This window comes from Lolium rigidum, chromosome 4 (assembly GCF_022539505.1).
Source record: "Lolium rigidum isolate FL_2022 chromosome 4, APGP_CSIRO_Lrig_0.1, whole genome shotgun sequence".
Classification (NCBI taxonomy): domain Eukaryota; kingdom Viridiplantae; phylum Streptophyta; class Magnoliopsida; order Poales; family Poaceae; genus Lolium; species Lolium rigidum.
The window spans coordinates 150,826,059-150,846,719 of NC_061511.1; the positions used below are offsets into that span (position 1 = coordinate 150,826,059).

Genomic DNA, 20,661 nt, shown 5'->3' on the forward strand with positions numbered 1-20,661 from the left:
TGGTCCGCGTCGATCTGGATTTCATCCACGCTACCATGCGGCCCCAACTCGCCTGCAACCCTGGCCGCAAGGATTCATGGCGATGCGCCGCCTGCCGGCGCCCCTGATGCTGCGGTGTTGCTTGTGCCCGGCCGTGGTGCTGTGGTGCTGCCATGGCCTGGCTTGGCCTGGCGCCGCCGCGCTCCGGCGTGTGCCGCCGTGGCCGCCATGGCTGCGCTGTTCTCTCGACTCGGGTAAGTGCGCCCTCCTTTCCTCGCTCCCCTCCCGTGCCTCGTCCTTCTTCCTCCTCTAGACCCGGCTGCCGTGGTGTGCTTGCACTGCGCAAGATCTGCCGTGTTCTTACGCAGCGCCATGCTTGCCCTGCTCCCTGCTATGCTATGCTGTCTGCGCTATGCGTGTGCTATCGCGCAAGATTGCTAAGCTATGTGCCCGTGAAATCTTGCTTTACTTGCTAGAGTTCTTCCTGTGCCTCTGCTCTTGGTTCTATGCTTGCCTGACATCAAATGTGTTCATATATACTGCTCTGGCTTGATTGCAGTGTGCAACTCTTGCAAATTTGCAAGAACCAGTGCACCTTGGTGCTCTTCAGTGTGCTATAATTCATGGACATGCTCCCTTGAGCATGCTTTTGGTCTAGACAATACCCTCTCTTGATGATATGATACTGCATACAACTATTTGTCATATATTTGATTGTCTGCTATGCCATTGTTCCCGTTCCGTGGCCATTTAATTTATATGGTTAAAGTGTTGATGCTAGGATTGGTTCTAGCATGCTTGATCAAGTCCCGATGATCTTATGATCATCGCTTGCTTGGTGAATGGCTGTTGTTTCATTCTTGTGTCTAGCCGATGCTCTCCGATGTCGGTGTAACACGCGTGGCTTGTGTTTGTAATCCTTGGTGTTTGCTCAAGCCCTCGCTACTATCTCGCAATGATCCATTGGATCATCCGCATGGCTCGGTGCATAGCTTACTTCTCGTTTCATTTATCTGTGTAGCTTTGATTCATTAAGTAGATAAATGATGTGAACTGCTCTGCGTTGATGATCATGTGAATGAATTTAGTTAAGCTAGAGGGATTCCAATCATATATTGGGGACCCTAGCTTCATTTGAACCCTTCTGGGTAATGATATATGTCTTGGTTTGATGGTTTGATTGCTTAAGTGGTAGAGGTTGCCTCAACAACCATTCTTGACTCGTTCGTGAAGCTCCCACCTCTTGTTGGCTTGCTGTGATTACTAGATGCTTACTGGTTGATCCAGATTTGGACTACCAGTGGCTCTTTTCTGTTGACAAACTTAAATAGACACATAATGTCTATCAGTCTGATGGAATCAATAGCTATAGGTGTTGAGTATGTGGCTAGGCTTGCTGTGTCTTCATCTGCTGCTGGATTTCTTCAGTTATGCATTAATTTACATAGCTGCTGTTCCCATAGGATGATTTCCTAATGGCCTTTACCATATTTGCTTGCACCAAATGGCTTAGTGACCAGATGATGACACAAACAGGGTACTCACACCCTTTTGCTTCTGTGTGTTTGATGCACATGCTTATTTATGAACAAAACCATCTGGTTTGTTCATGTTGAGTTGTATACCTCACTCCAGCTCCTAGATTTTGATGTTGGTGTAGAGGTTTTTCTTCAGTGTTGATCTGATGGTTGAGTTGCTTGCCCTGCTCCTCCTGGTGAGCTTGTGAAGCTTGATTTATTTTCTGGTGATTGGGAATAGATGAAACAGCTCTAGCTGTTCATCTGTTCTTGGCTGTTCTTGATGTCTGGTGACTTACCCTGCTGCTCGGTCGATGAATGAGCTAGGGTTTGTTGTGGAAAAGTTTTTATATGGTTAGCTCTTGCTCCTCTGGTCGACAGCTCCACCTTTCCCTTTGGGTGACTCACTGGTTATGTGTGCTTGCATGCACACTGCTTGGTGAGTGGCCGGTGCGTGTGTGTGTAGGCTGAGAGTGGATCAGCTCGGCAGCCATGGTCATATCTCTTCCTATTTCATTTGATTTCTAACCTGCCAAGTGGCTATGCCACTTGGCATAACTTCTTTTGATGTGATTTTGTGCAGGGATCAACAATTGATCACAATGGACATGGAGGTTATTCAAATCCAAGATCAAGTGAAGATGATCTTGTAGCATTTAGACTAGGATACATCCTTGTACTTTTCTTTGTTGTAATTTTCTTTTGTTTTTCAATTTCACAAATTCTTGTAATGTGTTGTAATATTCATTTATTTCCATTATGAATATTGTAAAGACAATGTATCTTGTGTGTTAATCAATAAAGCTCAAAGTTTTCTCTAATGAGCTTTACTTTACTTTAATTGCTTATATTGTTTATAATTTATATTTTACTTAATGAGTTTCCTCACAATTCAATATTTAGGGTATTTATTTAATATTTGAATTTGAAATTCAAATTCATCATTGGTTTGAATTCAACCATGTCACTTTATTTAGAATTCAATCATGCAACTCTCCCCTCTCTTCTCAAAACCCTAAACTAGTGAAGTGAGATGCAAGTTTGTCGCACTCTCGAAACCCTAACCCTGTAAGGTGTCGAGAGAGAAACTTGTCCCCCTTCGATGCAGTTTTTGTTTAAAAGCGCGAAATTTCCCCAGAATTTACTATGCAATGCACATCCCTTTCTAAAATCTATCCCTCGATCGTCTCTAAACCTGGGACATTACATAACCCTAACACATCTAAGATAACTACGTTGCTCGCCATCAAAAAGGCTTCAGTACGAGCAACGCATGAACAACGTAATAAGCTTGTGCTGCCTAGATCGCAAGATGCGATCTAGGCAGCATGGTGCTTACCGGAAGAAACCCTCGAGACGAAGGAGTTGGCGATGCGCCGAGATTGATTTGTGTTGAACGTTGGTTGTTGTCTATTTCATAAACCCTAGATACATATTTATAGTCCAAGGGACTTTTTAATTCAGGCGTGCACCTAACCGTGCACGGGTCAAACTCTATCTTCTAATCTAAGATACGACCTACTATATTACAGATACCCGGGCATGCTAGCCCAAACTTTGCATATAAGGCCGATTCACGTATTTCTTCCGTATATAATCTTTAAGCCCATCTTGATCGCGGCCCACCTCTGACTTGGTCAAATTCTGGTGATAACATAATCTTCAATAACAAAGGGGATATTCAGAGTTGTACTAACTACCGTGGAATTAAGCTTATGAGCCATACAATGAAGCTATGGGAGGGAGTCATTGAGCACGGTTTAAGACGAATGACAAGCGTGACCAAAAATCAGTTTGGTTTCATGCCGGGGAGGTCAACCATGGAAGCCATCTTCTTGGTACAACAACTCATGGAGAGATACAAGGAGCAAAAGAAGGACGTGCATCTGGTGTTCATTGACTTGGAGAAGGCCTACGATAAGATACTGCGACACGTCATGTGGTGGGCCTTGGAGAACCACAAAGTCCCAGCAAAGTACATTACCCTCATCAAGGACATGTACGATAATGTTGTGACAAGTGTTCGAACAAGAGATGGCGATACCGATGACTTCCCGATTAAAATAGGACTACACCAAGGGTCAGCTTTGAGCCCTTATCTATTTGATTTGGTGATGGATGAGGTCACAAGGGATATACAAGGAGATATCCCATGGTGTATGCTCTTTGTGGATTATGTGGTCCTAATCGATGATAGTCGAACGGGGTCAATAGGAAGTTAGAACTATGGAGATAAACCTTAGAATCGAAAGGTTTTAGACTTAGTAGAACTAAAACTAAGTACATGATGTGTGGTTTTAGTACTACTAGGCACGAGGAGGAGGAGAAGGTTAGCCTGGATGGGCAGGTGGTGCCTCATAAGGATACCTTTCGATATTTGGGGTCAATCCTGCACAAGGATGGGGATATTGCTGAAAATGTGAACCATCGGATCAAAGCCGGATGGATGAAGTGGCGCCAAGCATCTAGCATTCTTTGTGATAAGAGAGTGCCATAAAAGCTAAAAGGCAAGTTCTATAGGACGGCGGTTCGACCCGCAATGTTGTATGGTGCTGAGTGTTGGCCGACTAAAAGGGGAGGACCGAGTACGGAATGATGATATACGAGATAGAGTTGGGGTGGCACCGATTGCAGAGAAGCTTGTCCAACATCGTCTAAGATGGTTTGGGCATATTCAGCGCAGGCCTCCAGAAGCTCCAATGCATAGTGGAGGGCTAAAGCGTGCTGATAATGTCAAGAGAGAACGAGATAGACCACACTTGACATGGGAGAAGTCCGTAAAGAGAGATCTGAAGGGCTGGAGTATCACCAAAGAACTAGTCATGGAAAGAGCCGCGTGAAAGCTTGCTATCCATGTGCTAGAACCATGAGTTGATTACGAGATCTTATGAGTTTCACCTCTTACCTACCCCAACTTATTTGAGAATAAAGGCTTTGTTGTTATTGTTGTAAGTACTTTGAACCTGTTCTTTAGTGTTTGTAATGAACGCTTATTTGTTTGCTATATTGAACATTTTTGTTTTAGGCCGTCACTAAATGTTTTAGGCCGCTAGGATACTCGATGCAAACGCAAACAGTTGCTCCAGCCTTTCTGCTATTTCCGCGTCCGCGACCCAACACAAACAGGCATATACGGTCAATTTTGTCAACCGATTTGCATCAGTTTCTAGAGATGCCCTTAAGGAACCAAAAGTGACCCATCTGACCAAAACTGACCCATCCATGTGAAGCATACACGCCGAGGACTCAATATAGAATTTGTTTTAAATTCCATTCAAGTATATATTTCAGATAATAGTTTGCTTAGCATTCCTTCAAACAAGGAGAAAATAAGTCATATTTAACTCTACCTTTGGCCATGAGCATCGTTGGATTTTAAGCATGCTCAGTGTTCATTCCAAACGATTGGCTCAAACTGACAAAACAAGTAAACAGAGTTGCAATTTGCAAGTTAAGATCCTAGTGTCACGAGGACTCGTCTAAATTAGCAGCAAGAGGAAACTAAGAGGCATAGTGCAAATTTTAATTCTGAGCAAAGACGATGACACCAGTGCTGCCTGCAATTATCACGAGGGCTCGTCTAAGTTTGCGCGCAGGAGAAAACTACAAGGCATAGTGCAAAGTTTAATTCTGAGCAGAGACGGTGACACTGGTCCTGCCTGCATTCATCACAAGGACTCGTCTAAGTTAGCAGCAAGAGAAAATTTTATGCATAGTGCAAAATTTAATTCTGAGCACAGACAGTGACACCCGTCCTGCCTTACTACTATATATCTTAGTACCCATACTACTATGTCTTACTGCCTAGTACTATATCTTGAGACGATGTTCACAACAAGACCATCATGGAGTCAGGAAGAAGCTAGTCTTTGCCATGATTAAGATCGTCAATACACTCAACGCACTACGTCATGAACTTGAGAGAGCCTGCAGTACACACAAACCCAAGTAAGGGAGAGCATCATGGTAAACATTTGCTGGTCACTACTAATATATGTTTAAGCCGAGTTTACTATACACAATTTAACAAATAGTGCCACCATTGTGCATGTTAGATGACAACATAATCAGAGATAAATTCATATACATCAACTTCTTATATGGGTACACAACCCAATAGATACCTTTTAAAAGAAAAACGCAAGAAATTTTCTCAAGTTCTAAAGTATCCAACGTAACCAACTTACTATTGGGCCAATCATCTGGTTAACAGTATGAGCGCACTGCAGCATCACAGAATCCTATGGGAAGAATAGTGCACACACTTGTTTTTGCACGAATGTCATGAACTCGTATCTGCAATGAACAAATAAAAACATTGGGGTGCGGTATGTTGGTTATTTTTGTCACAAACTCAAACTTGGATTCTTTGTTAGTATACCTTAATATCTATCGTCGAGGACGAATCAAGTTTTTCCTCCAAAAAGTCCCAAGCAAGACTAAGAAGAAACTCTTCAAGCTACAACGCAAATTTGGCCACATTAGCTCTAAGTACAACTAAACTACCTACAGTGCTAATAATTTAGTACCTCAACTACAGTAGAAAGATGATCCATGTCAATCAATTCAATCACGTCTCCTCTTCGAATGCCAATCTTCTCAGAAGTAGAGTTAGGACACACCTAAGCAGATTAAAAAGTTAGAATTCTATTTTGCATTCTAGTTTTCGAGAAATAGCAGAAATTTGGTAAGGGAAAAAGGTTCACAATTATGAATAGATAACAGGAAAAAGATGTATGTGTGTTTGAGGATACCTCAGCTACAATAAGACCACTCCTGATACTGTGGCGGGCCCAAAGCTCATCTCGATAAACCATATCCAGCATTCGCACGGTCGTCAACTCAAGGTGATGAATTGGATGTGCGATCCGGCTAGAACAGGTCAATTTTTCAGTATCTAATCATATTGTAGATTCATACATTTCAAATTATCAAACTTAAAAGTTACAACCAGTTTGCAGGTAAACGCTCCAAATTGTTCATCCATTCAATTCTTGCAGAATTTTGAAGAGTTACTGGACAAACTTCTTTTCTACCAGTCCTAGGTTGTTGTCAATTTCTTTGGAATATGTATCAGAGGACTAGGAATCATTTAACACCCAAATCAGCTTAGAATTAGTTGGGTCCCAGTTAAGGGTCAATATTGCAGTCTGAGTCATGTTTGTAGCCAGCATATAATCATATAATTCCAACAGACAATAAAAGTAAAAAAAACACTCTCAATGAAGATTCAGAGCCTCCCTGTTCTGGACGGGATGAGCTCAACCAAAACATACGGGGCGATTCCTTGTATCCATGCTTTGACCATTTCATTCTACCTTTGTTAACTCAGTTCCACTGAACAATCAACCTACTAGCGCCAAGCAACTCTCGAACATTAATTGCCATTTCTATCTAACAAAAATATTTCCTCAATAGGATTTTAATACTCCCTCCGTCCATAAATAGATGCCTTTAGTTTGTTAAATTTTGATGTATCTAGACACTATTTAGTTACTAGATACATCTAGTAATTAACAAATCTAAGACATCTATTTATAGACAGAAGGTAGTATAAACAGTAAAATTTAGAAAACCTACCCAAATTGATTCCACATGTCAATACACTTTCTCACTATAGATGTCGATACAATAGCGGCTTGCGGGATATGTTTGACAACCAGACCGATGACCTCACCATTGTTGTTAATTACTGGCCCACCTGTGCAAATCTGCATAAGAAATACAAGTGAATTGAACATGATGATAAAAACAAGATTATGGAAATACAGAACACTGAAATATATTGTTTACCAAGTGGCTATAATAGCTGGCGAACATATGATGATTCCTCTCGAAGAAAGGATACTCTAAACACTGTATCGAGCCATGGCTGACAACCAGTGCATAGTTTACTTCTCTATCCAAGACAACGATATTCTCTCCATAACACGGTCTAGATCCCAAAGAAGCTGGCACCAGAGTAAACCCTGTACTGATATCCAGAAGAGAAATTCCATAGTGGCCGTTGAAGAATATCACACGTGCCTCCACAACAGTATCATTTGATAGGTGAACTGATACCTAAAAGAGAAGTTTTCATTAGATAAGCCATAATAACATTGTTTACCATTAAACTCAACTTAACAACTACATGGATTAGATTTGGATATCAACTTCAATCACAAGAACATAAACATGCACTTCAAATCGAAGGAAATACATGTTAGAACTATTATCTAATGATAAGTTACATGATAAGACTTTGACAATCCATGTTTAAATCATTTTCAGAAGATTACTTCAAAGAAAAAACACACTTATGAGAAGCTAGTATATTTGTGAGTGCGCATCCAGATTGGGTGGATAAGTAACCATGGGTAACTTTTTAGTCTTCCACCAAACAGACGATTCTTGTCGGTTGTTGCTAGCCAAAGCAACCAAAACCTCTTTCTTTGCAAACAAACCATAGTCACGATGCTCCTGCCTCGTCAATTCACTCCCTTCGCAGCAGTAAAGTGATGTAGACTTGCAACAATGTTCTGAAAGCGCCACCCCCACTGGTGGATCACTTGTGGAATCCACACTCGAGGAATGTGACTTGCAGAGGCCTAGTGAGAAAAACTTGCTCATCGAGTATGTCTACTTTCTTGTATGCTGACCATGTTTATTGATTGTAGAATCCCTCTCCTAATTACAAATCTCCGCTTTAATAAGTAGATATACCTAGTAGGATGGAATTGTATTGAAGGTAGCTATACCTAGTGGGATTACTGTGCTCACAGCTAATTGAGGAGAAGTTATAGATAAGTATCTTCTTTATTCCAACTATCATACAATTATATTAAGGTCCATAACCTCCCGGTTTTATATTTTCTTTAGCTATTTTTTTTCTTTTGATCTCATCCTATTAGCATTATAAATTTATGTATATGCATGTTACAAATGATGTGTTTGAAATAATCACCAAGTTGTAGCAGCACTATTGCATGGCTAGCTTAATGGATATGTCAACAACTTATTTGAAGAGTACTAAATACTAAGCAAATGCAGTCATTTGCCTTAAAAAACTTAAAAGTTTATTTTCATGTTTGAATGTTATCTATTTGGGTTAACTTGGTAGAGGTTTACTTGTTTCTTTCTCTCTAGAAAAGCAATTATTCAAAGGCATGGCTATTAAAAATATTTTAACCACGTATGCAGAGTTAATAGCATAAAACTGCCACTTTGGGGGCCAAATTTACAAAATGGTACCACAGGTGGGGCCTGCTATCAGAACAGGTGTCAATTTGCTTTAAACGCTCCATTTGCCTGAATTGCAAAAACTCACCACTGGGAGGTAAATTTACGCTAAGAAAATGTTAAGTGGTACCATTTCGTAAATTTGGTCCCCAAAGTGGCCGTTTTATGCTATTAACTCCACGTGCGCAGGATAGTATTGATAAATATGAGCTCCTTTAATGACCGTGGCCTTCTCGTTGTACATGTGGACTCATGTCTACTATGTCTTGTTGTTTAGCTGAACTAGAGGTATTAACTAAATACAGGTCTGTACAATCCATATTGTTTTAATAACTGGTTAGAGTTAATGTTATTTACCACTCGGTTTGTCTTCATATAGTGTATGTGCAAAGGAAGAGGAAAGGGTTGTAGCAAAACTGCAAAAGTTTGTTTTGTTCACATCTAAGAGTGGATATGAGTACAGTACTGGTGAACTTTCTGAATTGTCACAATGATTTACCCAATCCCCTGTGTATTTAACTGTTATTTTTGTGTTACCTTTTTTTATGACATATGAGCCAAGGGTCTGCACAAGCTAAGCATCACGAACATAGAAAACAGGTGGAGAAAAATCTCCATTTTGCATGGCAACGTGTTAGATGGAGCAGAATAAGCATTGTGAGCTCGAATAGCGGCCGTTTGCGGCTTGAGACGTGAGTACAGCCAACGCAACACAGCTGTGGAAGGTAAGTACGTGTTTGCATGCTTCTGTATCATTCTCTTATATTTGCATCATGTTGCTTCCAGCATTTTATGGCATACAGTTATTATGAGAGAGAGAGAGAGAGAGAGAGAGAGAGAGTCATTTGAGAACCATCTCTTTGAATTTGGAGACTGAATTTTCATCTTAGGGCATTCTTTCTCAGATGTTAGATGATGTCTTCATTGAATTCATATGCACTGTTCCATTTAGGCCTTATTTACGGTTTTCGTAGTTATGACCGATTGTGCCATTTGATTGACTACATATATGGTCAAGTTTGATCAGATGGGTATGATGCTTTGGGATACATACCAGTCGCTAATAAACAGATTGCTAGTTGATAATTTTGCACTCATATGTTGGACCAAGTCTCTTTCAAAGTTTGGATAGAGCCAGAACAAACTTAAATCAATGCATAGATGAAACGTACTATTGATTATTAGCACAAAATAGCCTAAGGACTTATAGAAAGGAACTTGTTTGGATACACTAAATGTGTGCACTCTGTTATGAAATGTCAGCTATCACATTTTGTGTCCATGGAAATGCTTCGTACGGCATTTACTTGTGTATTAGTGTAAGGAAATTATATGCCATGTGATGAGGGACAGAGAAAATAAAAATAGAAGTCAAACCTGTTATGGCTTCAACACACTTCTACTCCCACCATTCAAAATTATAAGATGTTTAAGATATTTCAATATGGACTACATACGGACCAAAATGAGTGAACCGACGCCCTGAAACGTGTCTAGATACATGCGTATTAGAAAAAAAGCTACTTCCTCTGTTCACTAATATAAGACATTTTAACATGCTTGGTGTCGTAGGGTTTGTAATAAAAGATTTTCTTGTTAAGAGGTTGTATCTATCTTAACTTTGTGCACACGCCAATATCATGTGTCATTCCTTCATCCTATGGAAGTTTCTGAATATATAACTTCTGTACTACTTATGACGCAGACAGAGAAACATTTTTGAGAAGGTCGATGGATCCAAATGTGGTGAAGCTTTCAGGGTCTGCTAGGATGAGCCTTTCGTGCAGAAACAGAAAATAAAGAGGAGCTATTGCGTCTGAAATTAGTTAATGGCCAAGACGTGTTTGGAAAAAACATTTCAGCAGAAGTGAGTGAAGTGTAAAAAAACTAATTTCCATTCGAACTTAAAACATCTATACTTGAATTTCAGTGTAAGATAATTAACTACTCAAAAAGTAATAACATTATTGCTACTCTATGTTCTATGAAGGACCAGAAATCTGAACCATGCATTTGCACTGAACTATACATCTAAAACATGGTCCAGACTGCTATTTTTTTAATTGTGATGTTTTCGTTCTTGAAGACGAAACAGAGGCTTCTCCCTGCAAATGTTTTACAACGATAGGGCTCAAATCAAGAAAGAAGGCAAAGAACCATGGTCACTAAACCTGTTGTGGCTGCTTTCCTTTGCAGGAGATGACTACTGAATGTCTTCCACTCAGTGGCATATGAAGGTAAGGCCGCACTTGGGATTCATTGGGATTGGAGAAGATAACATGCAATTCAGAACAAGTTGGATTGGAGGGATGTATGGCGACAAGGATGAAGAGCAAGACGCTGGTATTTCGGTATTTCCCATAAGGTGGAAAAAAGCCATGATTGATGCTCATGTTCCAGATATAGAACTACCTTTGGATCAATATCTAGAGATATTCCATTATTGCTCTGCGCAGTGCATGGGTACCATACTAGTAGTATATAAAAAAAAACTAAAACGTGAGCTCCTCTGACTACCAGGTAAACACTCAATGATATCATAACATACAAGGAATGAACGAAATGAGACGTGCAATTTTTTACCTTTTGATTTGGGTTCCGCAGCTTGCCCTCCTTGGTGCACATGATGCTAGCCGAAGACAAGATCTTAGCGCACTTACCAACCTCATCGTACTCAATGATGGTGCCGGTGGTATATAAAACAGATCCATCTGTAAACAAGGAGCTGGGAACTACTAGCGGCTAGGAAAAAATAGTCGGAAGAAACACACAAAAGGTTTACTCAAATGTACCAGGTTCAGTGGCTGATACATTCACAATGGAGCGGGCCACGTTCGTGATCATGTCTCTACCATCCATGCTTGGTGCAGATCCCACGGATTTAGTGACCCTGACCCTTCCTCTCCCACGGGCCAGAATGTTACAAAGAGAATCTTAAGAGAAAAAAAAAGGACAGTATAGTAGTTAGGGCCAGTTTGATTCGGATGATTTCACAAACATAGGAATACCAAAAACACAGTAATAGGACAGGAATGTATGTGGAATCTCATAGGTTAGTAAAAAGCACACGAATTCGCTAATTGGGTGTTTGATTCGCAGGAATAGGAAAAACACAAGAATCCTTAAAACCATAATTAAATCATGATTATCATCATGCAACTTATGGCCTTTCCCCCGTTCTTTGCGCATAGGAATGTAAAAAAAAAAGAGGTCTCAGTGGATTGTAGAATTCCTTTGATTTCTCTATGAAAGCTAAACCAAAGGGGGAAAAAAATCCTACACTTTTCCTATGCTCCATTCTTTTGAATCAAATGGATGAACAGTGCCACCAAAGGAAATTTTCCTATTCCTATGATTTTCCCAACATTACTATGAATCAAACAGGGCCTTAGTGTGGCAAAAGGGAAAGACGGAGCTAGTAACAAGTGAACAGGAAGTTACGTTATCACCTTCGTCTCCGAGGTCAGTGTTGTTATGCAGCGCGTCCATCGCATTCATCCAAGCCACCACTTCACTGTGTGTACCAGATTTGGGGTAAGGAATCTCTTTGGGAGGGAGCGGCCGGGCAGCCAAGGCGGCTTCCTCCGCGGTCAGAATCCTTTCACCGCCTCCCGCCGCCCTCTTCTTCCCCACACTGACGCCCTCCAAGGCGACTTCCTCCGCCGCCAGCATCCTTTTACCGCCCTCCGCCGCACTGACGCCGTCCACCCTCCGCCGTTTGCCTCGAGAGTCTCCGACTGACTGCGCCGCCTCTGTAGGCCCAGTCTTCTCCCCTGCCTCCCCGATCGGCGACGCCGGAGTACTCGTCCCCCCTGAATCGGGATCATCTCCAGCCGCCGACCTCATCCTCAGTCTGGACGGCGTGTTCACCGCTGGATTGAAAGGGGAAACTAGGGTTACTGGACCGAAAGAGAAACGATCGCACACGGACGCGGCACATTCACGCCGAGAGAACGATGCGGCGCGGCGCAGGGTAGGTGTTTCAGGTCAGGGCCGGGGGGTGTTCGGTAGGCTCCACCAAAATTTGCGCTCTCGGGTCCTTCGAGCCCTACACCGTCTCCTCAGAGCAAGTACAATAGAGTCCAGTCAGCTGACTATAAGACATTAAATAATATATTTTAGATGAGTTGGAAGAGAGAGAAGATGAGAGAGAAGGAAGGTGGGGCTACTATCGCGATAATGAATTTCTTGCACGTGCTTCTGAGGCACCTTGTGAGAGTGAAATGTGGGCCATATATTAGTAAAGTACTACATTCTTATAGCCAACTATTGTACATGTTAACTATATGATGACTACAAATGATATGACATCTTGTTATAGCCAACAGTTGGCTATACTATTGGAATTGCTCTCATGCAATGGAATGGCGTCCCGGCTTTTTACAGGCGATAGAGGACGCGTCTCGTCGTGCATGATTGTGTTGGTGATCTGTGTCGGTGTTTATTGCGTTCAATGTTTCGCTGCCGCTTCGCTTAGTGCCGCTGCATAATAAGAGCACCCCTCCTTTCGTCCCCATCCCAATCTCTTGCCGTTCCAACCCCTCGCCGCTCCCAAATCTCCTCCTCCCTCGCTAATGTCATCGTCCCACAAGATTGCCGCGGCGAACGGCTTCAGCTACGGCAGCCTCATTGTGGCTGAGGCGTGGGTGCTGTACCGCGCGGCAGTGGTGGAGCTACAAAGAAAAGGTTGGACGGGCCAAGCTAAAGCAGAGAGTATATTATTTTCTAAAATGTGGTGCCTACTTTTTGATCAAGTATTGTATTTATGAACAAAAATAAAAGAAGCAAAGAGAAATAAACACGGAAAGAAACAAAATAAATTGTATCTCAAGAGAACAGAACATGTGAAATCAAGTGCGGGCGCAGAATCATCGTCGCCGTCCTGGGAAAGCGTAAGAGGTACGATGCGCGGCCAAGAAACGGCAAGCCAATGCGATTCCTAGAAGGTCGGCGCCACGGGGCTCCATGCTCGATCCATGGAGGGTGGTCCAGAACACTCGCGGGAAAAACGGGAGACACATTGTGATCTCGACGAGAGAGGTGAATACATAAGAAGGCGGCGAGGGATCTTCTTGGTGGCCTGGCAGAGGCAGCTCAAATCTATGGCGGGAGATGGCGGCGGCTCAAAGGATTCTCGCCGTGCTCGTGTTGAAATTCCAACGATGTCTTTTTCATAGTGATGCCGAAAGCGGCAAATATGCCCCCCGTAAACCGAGTATATGGTGTTCGGGGAGGTGAATTTGCGGAAAACTAAAAAATGAATCAGGTCGGCAAATTATGTGGTATCTGCGTTTTATAGTTTTTTTAATCCAAACCACAAAAAACAATTATTATATGGCTTATGCATTTTTGCAGTATCCCTAAAATGTACAACCAGCTTCTTTGTACGAGAAAAGCGAACAAATACACCCTCTGTAAGAATCGAACCCACAACCACGAAGAACGTCTAGCTCGGCTGCATATAAGCCTCGGTCAGTATGTGGGCTTCCATATAAAAAAAGTACGTGGGCTTCCTGCGTACGTGATCCAAATGGTCCCTACCTAGCAGATGCATAGGGATATGTTAGTTTTCAGCCAAATTCTTGGGCGGGCCGTGGCCCGGTTAGGCCCCAACATAGCTCCGCCAGTGCCGCGCGGGATATCCCGTCCCCGCTGGACATGCGCCTACCAAGCAGCGGCGGGTGGTCAACGGCGTCGGCATCCCGCCACCGCCACCGCCAGGCACGGAGCGCTGGAGGGATGCCTGGCGGGCTCGCCTCACCGCTGAGGAGCGGGCCGATCCAACCTGGGTGACCACCGGAAACGATGCCTGGTGGGTCAACTACTTCCAGGCGCAACACGACATCGAGATGAACATCACCGCCGGCCTCATCGGTCGGCGGAACAGCTGGAACAAGGAGGGGTGTCTCCTCTTCTGGGGCGTTCCGAGGCGCACCCTGGAGCACGTCGTCGATGACATCCAGAACGGCGCGCCGAGGTTGGAGATGCCGTCATCACCGCCACCATTCCCTACACCCGCAGCGCGCTGAAGCCGAGGAGGACATACTCATCCTCCTCCAACTCTTCCTCATCAAGGCCGGCACGATCGGCGCATTCTTCGTCGCACCGTGCCCAAGCGCGAGGTGAAGGAGGAGCCGGAGTTCGCGACGCCGCCCATCAATCCGAGGCGCGGTGGTAACAGCGTTAGACGGCAGCACACAAGCGCGCCGGCAGCGCCCTCCTCATCCCGGAGCCAGAGGTGAAGGAGGAGCAGGACGACGAGGCAACCGGGAAGGCGGCGCTGTTGGCGGAGTACGAGCGGTAGCAGCGACGACCCCGAGGACTACCCAGGGCTGCACGCGGCGTTCGCGGCGTCGCTGAACGACAAGGACGCCTGGAGGGGCGACCTCGACAGGGCGATCGCCATGTCCATCCGCGACACTGGAAAGCCACTCGTCGACCTCACCGACGACGGCAAGGCTGAACCAAGCGGCGTGGTGAAGGACGAGCCCGACGAGCGCGGCAAGCAGGACGTCATCGCCGACGACATGTACAACTTTCACCAGTACTACGACGCCTCTGGCAGCCACAAGTACTACTAGATTGGGGCTTAGTTTAAATTTCATCGAATTTCATTGAATCTATGTAATATATAGCAAGTTTGAATGAATTCGTTTTAGTTTTAAATATCTGGAAAAAAAATTGAGAACGCGACTGGGGAGCGATGTCCCCCAAACATGGCACGAAGAAAACACGTCCCCCAAACTATAAATCCGGCGCCGTTTGGGGACGCTTTGGGGACACAGCTGGAGATGCCCTTAGCTGCAATTGGTAGATAGATAGATCTTCTATATATCTATATTTTAAACTGAACAAAATAATAAAATAACAGCTCTATCTATTCTATCTATATATTAAAGCTGAACAAAATAACAACTTCTTAGCTATGCCACGTCACAACTTTGCACTGTAGATGTGCAACATATGTCACAACTTTGCACTGTAGATGTGCAACATATCTATAGTATACGCTTTTAATTGTGCTTTGTTCTCTAGACGAACCCCAGGCAGGTCGGCACAAAGCCCGACATGCTGGGTGCTTCTGCCGGGCAGTCCGGCCTCTGGCTCGGCATGGTGGGTAGGCTGCCGGAAATTTCGGCATGTAGCTCGGCATGCCGATCGATGTCAGGTGTCGCGATTCTGGTTCCAAACGGCTCTTTTTCTCGAAAGGACTATATAAGCCACTTCTTCCTTGAAGAGGTAGATTGACCAGTTCAAAAGGTCAAGCTCTCTCTATCGCACACTCCATTGTTGAGCTCCAAAAGCTTGATATCTCTCTCCTCCATCAACCAAACTCAAATCCCTTTGGGTAAAATCTTGAGGAGTCCGAGATCTACAATTCCACCGAGCTAAATCTCATTTCCCCTTGAGTTCACTGAGCAAGCTTGTTACTCTTGGGTTTGCGGAAACCCTAGGCGGCTAGGGCCGCTCGGAAGTATCCGGGTTGTGGATTTGCTCCAATAAGAAGTTTGTGACGGTTTGGAAACTACCTTTAAAATCTACCATGAGTGAGTGACCTATTCCTTCGTGGGATAGGTTTCGGAGAAGAATGTGAGCCTTTGTGGCGTTGGGAAATCCTTCGTGGGATCCCACACCTCTCCAACGTGACGTACCTTCCTCTCAAGGAAGGGAACACTGGAATACATCTCCATCTCCGTGTGCTCCAGTTATTTCTAACCAATCTCTTTAATTGTGTTCTTTACTTATGTGATAGCCTTCGTGCTTGAAGTATCTTATTTCATCATATAGATTGCCTCACCTAGTTTACATTAGGCTCACTTTATATTCCGCAAAGGCTAAACTTGTAAAAGAAATAAAAGAAACTTTGTAGAAACTATTCACCCCTCTAGGTTACTATCTCTATCCTTTGAACCACCTATTACAGCAGGAGAAATATTACTGCTACTGCGTTCTTCTACGGTACGTTCAAAAAAAATTTAGTTACTCCACTATCTATCGTTTATACTAATGCCCACTTTTACAAGTGGAAAATACTATTGCCTTCTCTATGTTATCCACAAAAATAACTTGATTCTCCGTTCGTTGCATCTTTTAGCCGACACGCATTGTCCTCTATCCAGACACCGCAACCACAATGTAGTGCTACTGCCATACCACTCTTGATGCGGGGTGGCTTTCGGACACCTCCACCTCAAGACCGTCAAGTGCAGCCCCGCCTATCGTCGACGCTACACCATGGCCAAGGAGTCCCCCAAGTGGACCAACAACACAAACCCCCGCCATATATGTCAAGGTGAACTCTTTCCTCTCTATGATCGACCTGTTATCACCAGAATTTAACCGAGTCAGAGGTGGGCCGCAATCAAGATAGGCTTAAAGGAAGTATACATGGAGGATTACGTGAATCGGCCTTTTATACCAAGTTGGGCTTAATTGCCCGTGTATCTGTAACATATTAGATCTATTTTAGTTTAGAGATAGAATCTTACTCGTGCACGGTTTAGTGCACGCCCACATTAGAAAGTCCGTTGGACTATAAATATGTACCTAGGGTTTATGGAATAAACAACAACTCACGTTCAACCCCAAAAACAAACCAATCCCGGCGCATCGCCAACTCCTTCGTCTCGAGGGTTTCTATCAGGTAAGCGACATGCTGCCTAGATCGCATCTTGCGATCTAGGCAGCACAAGCCCCACGTTGTTCATGCGTTGCTCGTACTGAAGCGCTTTTGATGGCGAGCAACGTAGTTATCATTAGATGTGTTAGGGTTAGCATTGTTCTTCGTTTAAGCATGCTTACGTAGTGCAACCCTTGCATATCTAGCCGCCCTCACGCCTATCTCAGGTGTGGGGCGGCACCCCGCTTGATCATTATTTAGTAGATCTGATCCGTTACGATTGCTCCTTGTTCTACAAGGATTAGTTTAATATCCGCAATAGTTAGGCCTTACAAAGGGGGAGGATCCAAGTGGCACGTAGGGTGGCGTTCGCAAGTCCTAAACGGGATGTTCCTAGGATCAACTTCATGTTGGTTTTTTGGCCTTGTTTAGGATCGGCTTACGAGCACCGTGCGTGGCCGCAAGGCCCAACCTGGAGTAGGACGATCCGATTATGCGGTGAAAACCCTAAATCGTCGTAGATCTCATTAGCTTCATCTTGATCAAGCAGGACCACCAAGTATTCGTGCACCCCGTACGGATCATGGGTGGATCGGCTCTTTGAGCCGATTCACAGGATAACTCGAGAGCCGATCGAGGCTCGTATTTAACGTTTACATGTATGCCCTCGGCAGAAACTAAGCGAGGCATCCTCATCACCTTCCCGACCGGTATAGGTCAGGTGGCACGCCCTTGCACTTCGCATCGCCGCGTGTGACCGGAAGAGCATTGCGGGCCGTCGCTCGGAGGGGTCTCGGCCAGCCGCAGCTCTAGGCTCTTCCCGGCTCTACGGTGTTGACAAGGCCGCTGCCCGCCGGTGGGTTTTGGCAGTCAACACATTCTGGCACGCCCGGTGGGACAATCGTCTACATCAACCACATCGCCATCTACATCTGAGATGGCGGACGGCACGCCAGTCACCTACGGGGATCTGCCTGACGACCTCAAGAAGCAATACAACGAGATCAAGGCTACCCTCGAAGCCGACCTCATCGGCTCTTTTCAGAGAACCCGTTCCGGTGGCATCAGATGGAAGGGGTTCTCACCGCAAGGTGCGCTCGATGGGATAGACCTCTCTACCCCGTCGGAGGAACGCACCAGGGGTCTGCGGCAGGAGATCAACTACCTGGTGGCTCACTCACTACACCGCCACTACGAGAACTTGGTCAACGTGTTGGAGCGTGTCGCTCCGCGCGTGATCCAGAGATCATGAGCCACCGGTACTCGCCGTCGGGACCAGCTCTCGGGACTCATCAAGGAGAGTTGCCATTCCGAGTCCCGTCCACCGCTGCCATATGCGTTGGCAGCACTCGCTGAAGTGCCGACTACACCGGCATTCCTCGGTCTACGGGATTGGTGGTGACCCTAGTGACTACCGGTTCTTAATGGAGGCGCCTAAGGAGATCCCTCATGGATACGCGTGCATGTATGTGCCGGATTGTGGTGACTGGGCACTCACAAACCAGGCCACAACATCGGGGACTCCGGCGAAGACAGGAGGAACGTCGGCGACGGAGCGTACGTGGCTAACTAAATACGCCACACCGACGAAACTCCCCGAGCCCAGCTCCTGCAGGTGGCTCGAGCTGGAAAAGCAAACATGGCAGGCCAAGTACGCCACCCCGGCGAATCTTCGGAGTGCAACTCCTACGGCCAGCACAACGGATCGGATCGGCACCATACCGAGAGACCAGTTCGGCATGATGCCGAAAAGAAGGGCAGTCGGCTATTCCAAGCCGTACCCTGACGATTACGAGATGATCCCGCTGCCACCTAAATATCGGCTCCCTGACTTCTCCAAATTCAGTGGATCAGATGGCTCCAGCTCCATCGAGCACGTCAGCCGATATTTGGCTCAACTGGGACCGGCTTCAGTGTCGGATCAGCTACGCGTGAGGCTCTTTTCACAGTCCCTCACGGGATCGGCTTTTGGATGGTACACCTCTTTGCCAGAGCAAATTCCATCCGAGTCTTGGAAGCAATTGGAAGAACGAGTTCCATATGCAATACCATTCAGAAGCTTCCGAGTCCGGCATTGCCGATCTAGCACAACTACGTCGAAGCGCGGGAAACGGTGACAGAATACATCCAGCGCTTCAGGAATCTTAGGAACCGATGTTATTCGGTTCGTATAACCGAAAAGGAAGCGACCGAGTTGGCAGTAGCAGGCCTTGCAACACAGCTCAAGGACATGGCCTCCCAAGCAGATTATCCCTCGTTGGCGCACATGGTTCGAAACTATCAGCATATGAACAGCGCCACCCCGACCCGTACCAAGACAAGTTCAAGCGTGCAGTAGTTATGGTCGATACGGAGGAAGACGAAGTGCTCGCGGGAGGCCAAGAGATAGCAAGTGGCTGAGTGGACTCAGGGGGAACCCCGTGGCCTGCAAATGGGTAAAGCCACCGGGGCCGCCTGTGGGATTTGATTTTGACGTGACCAAGACCGAACAAATCTTCGACCTCCCGCTCAAGGAGAAACAGCTTGACGATTCCCGAAGGTCTCAAGTTCCCCACGGCGAAAGAGCTAAACGGAAAGCCGTACCGCAAATTCCACAACTCGCTTTCCCATGCCACCAACGACCGCCGGGTGTGGCGTCAGCACATCCAAGCGGCGATAGAGAAGGGGCGGCTAATTTTCAACCAGTACGCCATGAAGGTCGACACCCAACCCTTCCCCGCCGTTAACATGGTAGAAATCACCTACCCTGAAGGTTGCCAGCCGGGTCCCTCATTCAGCATCAACATGGTAGGACCTGGAAACCACTCTGGCAAAGATGGAGATGAGGGCAGCTGCTCTCATAGCAAGGATACAGAGGAGGCCGCTCCACGCGATCGGCTCCGGCATGATGGCAAGCGCTATGTCACCGAGGGAGAGGTGAAGAATATAAGATATCAGCGACCCCTCTCTGATCACCTCCTCAACAAATATGTGAGTCAGTATGACCAACGCCGACGGCACAATTACGATGATAGAGGAGATCGTTTGGCTAGAGAAGCCAGAAGATATCGTCGGCAGAATCGCGATGAGGAGGAGCACGAGCGCCGTGCCACGGAAGCATCAAGGGAGCAAGATGACAACGCCAGACATTGGGACTGCCCCTTCTTCAGACACTGCTGGGATTCAGGAATGAGCCGATTGCCCACAATCGGCAATTGCCCAGAATGCAACAAGAAGAAGAAGGAGGCAGCCAACGTATCTGTGTTCGAGCGCCTAGGGCCTCTCCCGCCACAAAGCAAACGCGCTGAGTCACCTCGTTGGGCAGATCTTGAGGATTCAGAAGAC

The 20,661-nt window shown here is 45.3% G+C and overlaps 1 protein-coding gene across 1 annotated transcript; it reads right to left on the minus strand.

Moving 5' to 3' along the window:
• Window positions 1-5,132: 5,132 nt before the first annotated feature.
• LOC124647639 (putative protease Do-like 14) lies at window positions 5,133-12,672 on the minus strand. Its single transcript, XM_047187547.1, has 10 exons — window positions 12,167-12,672; window positions 11,510-11,650; window positions 11,301-11,428; window positions 7,290-7,559; window positions 7,077-7,207; window positions 6,251-6,368; window positions 6,026-6,118; window positions 5,878-5,955; window positions 5,684-5,792; window positions 5,133-5,423 (listed from the first exon to the last, which is right to left on the minus strand). Exons 1-9 carry the CDS (start codon window positions 12,561-12,563, stop codon window positions 5,703-5,705), a joined length of 1,446 nt encoding a protein of 481 aa, XP_047043503.1. The 5' UTR covers window positions 12,564-12,672; the 3' UTR covers window positions 5,133-5,423; window positions 5,684-5,702.
• Window positions 12,673-20,661: the final 7,989 nt, after the last annotated feature.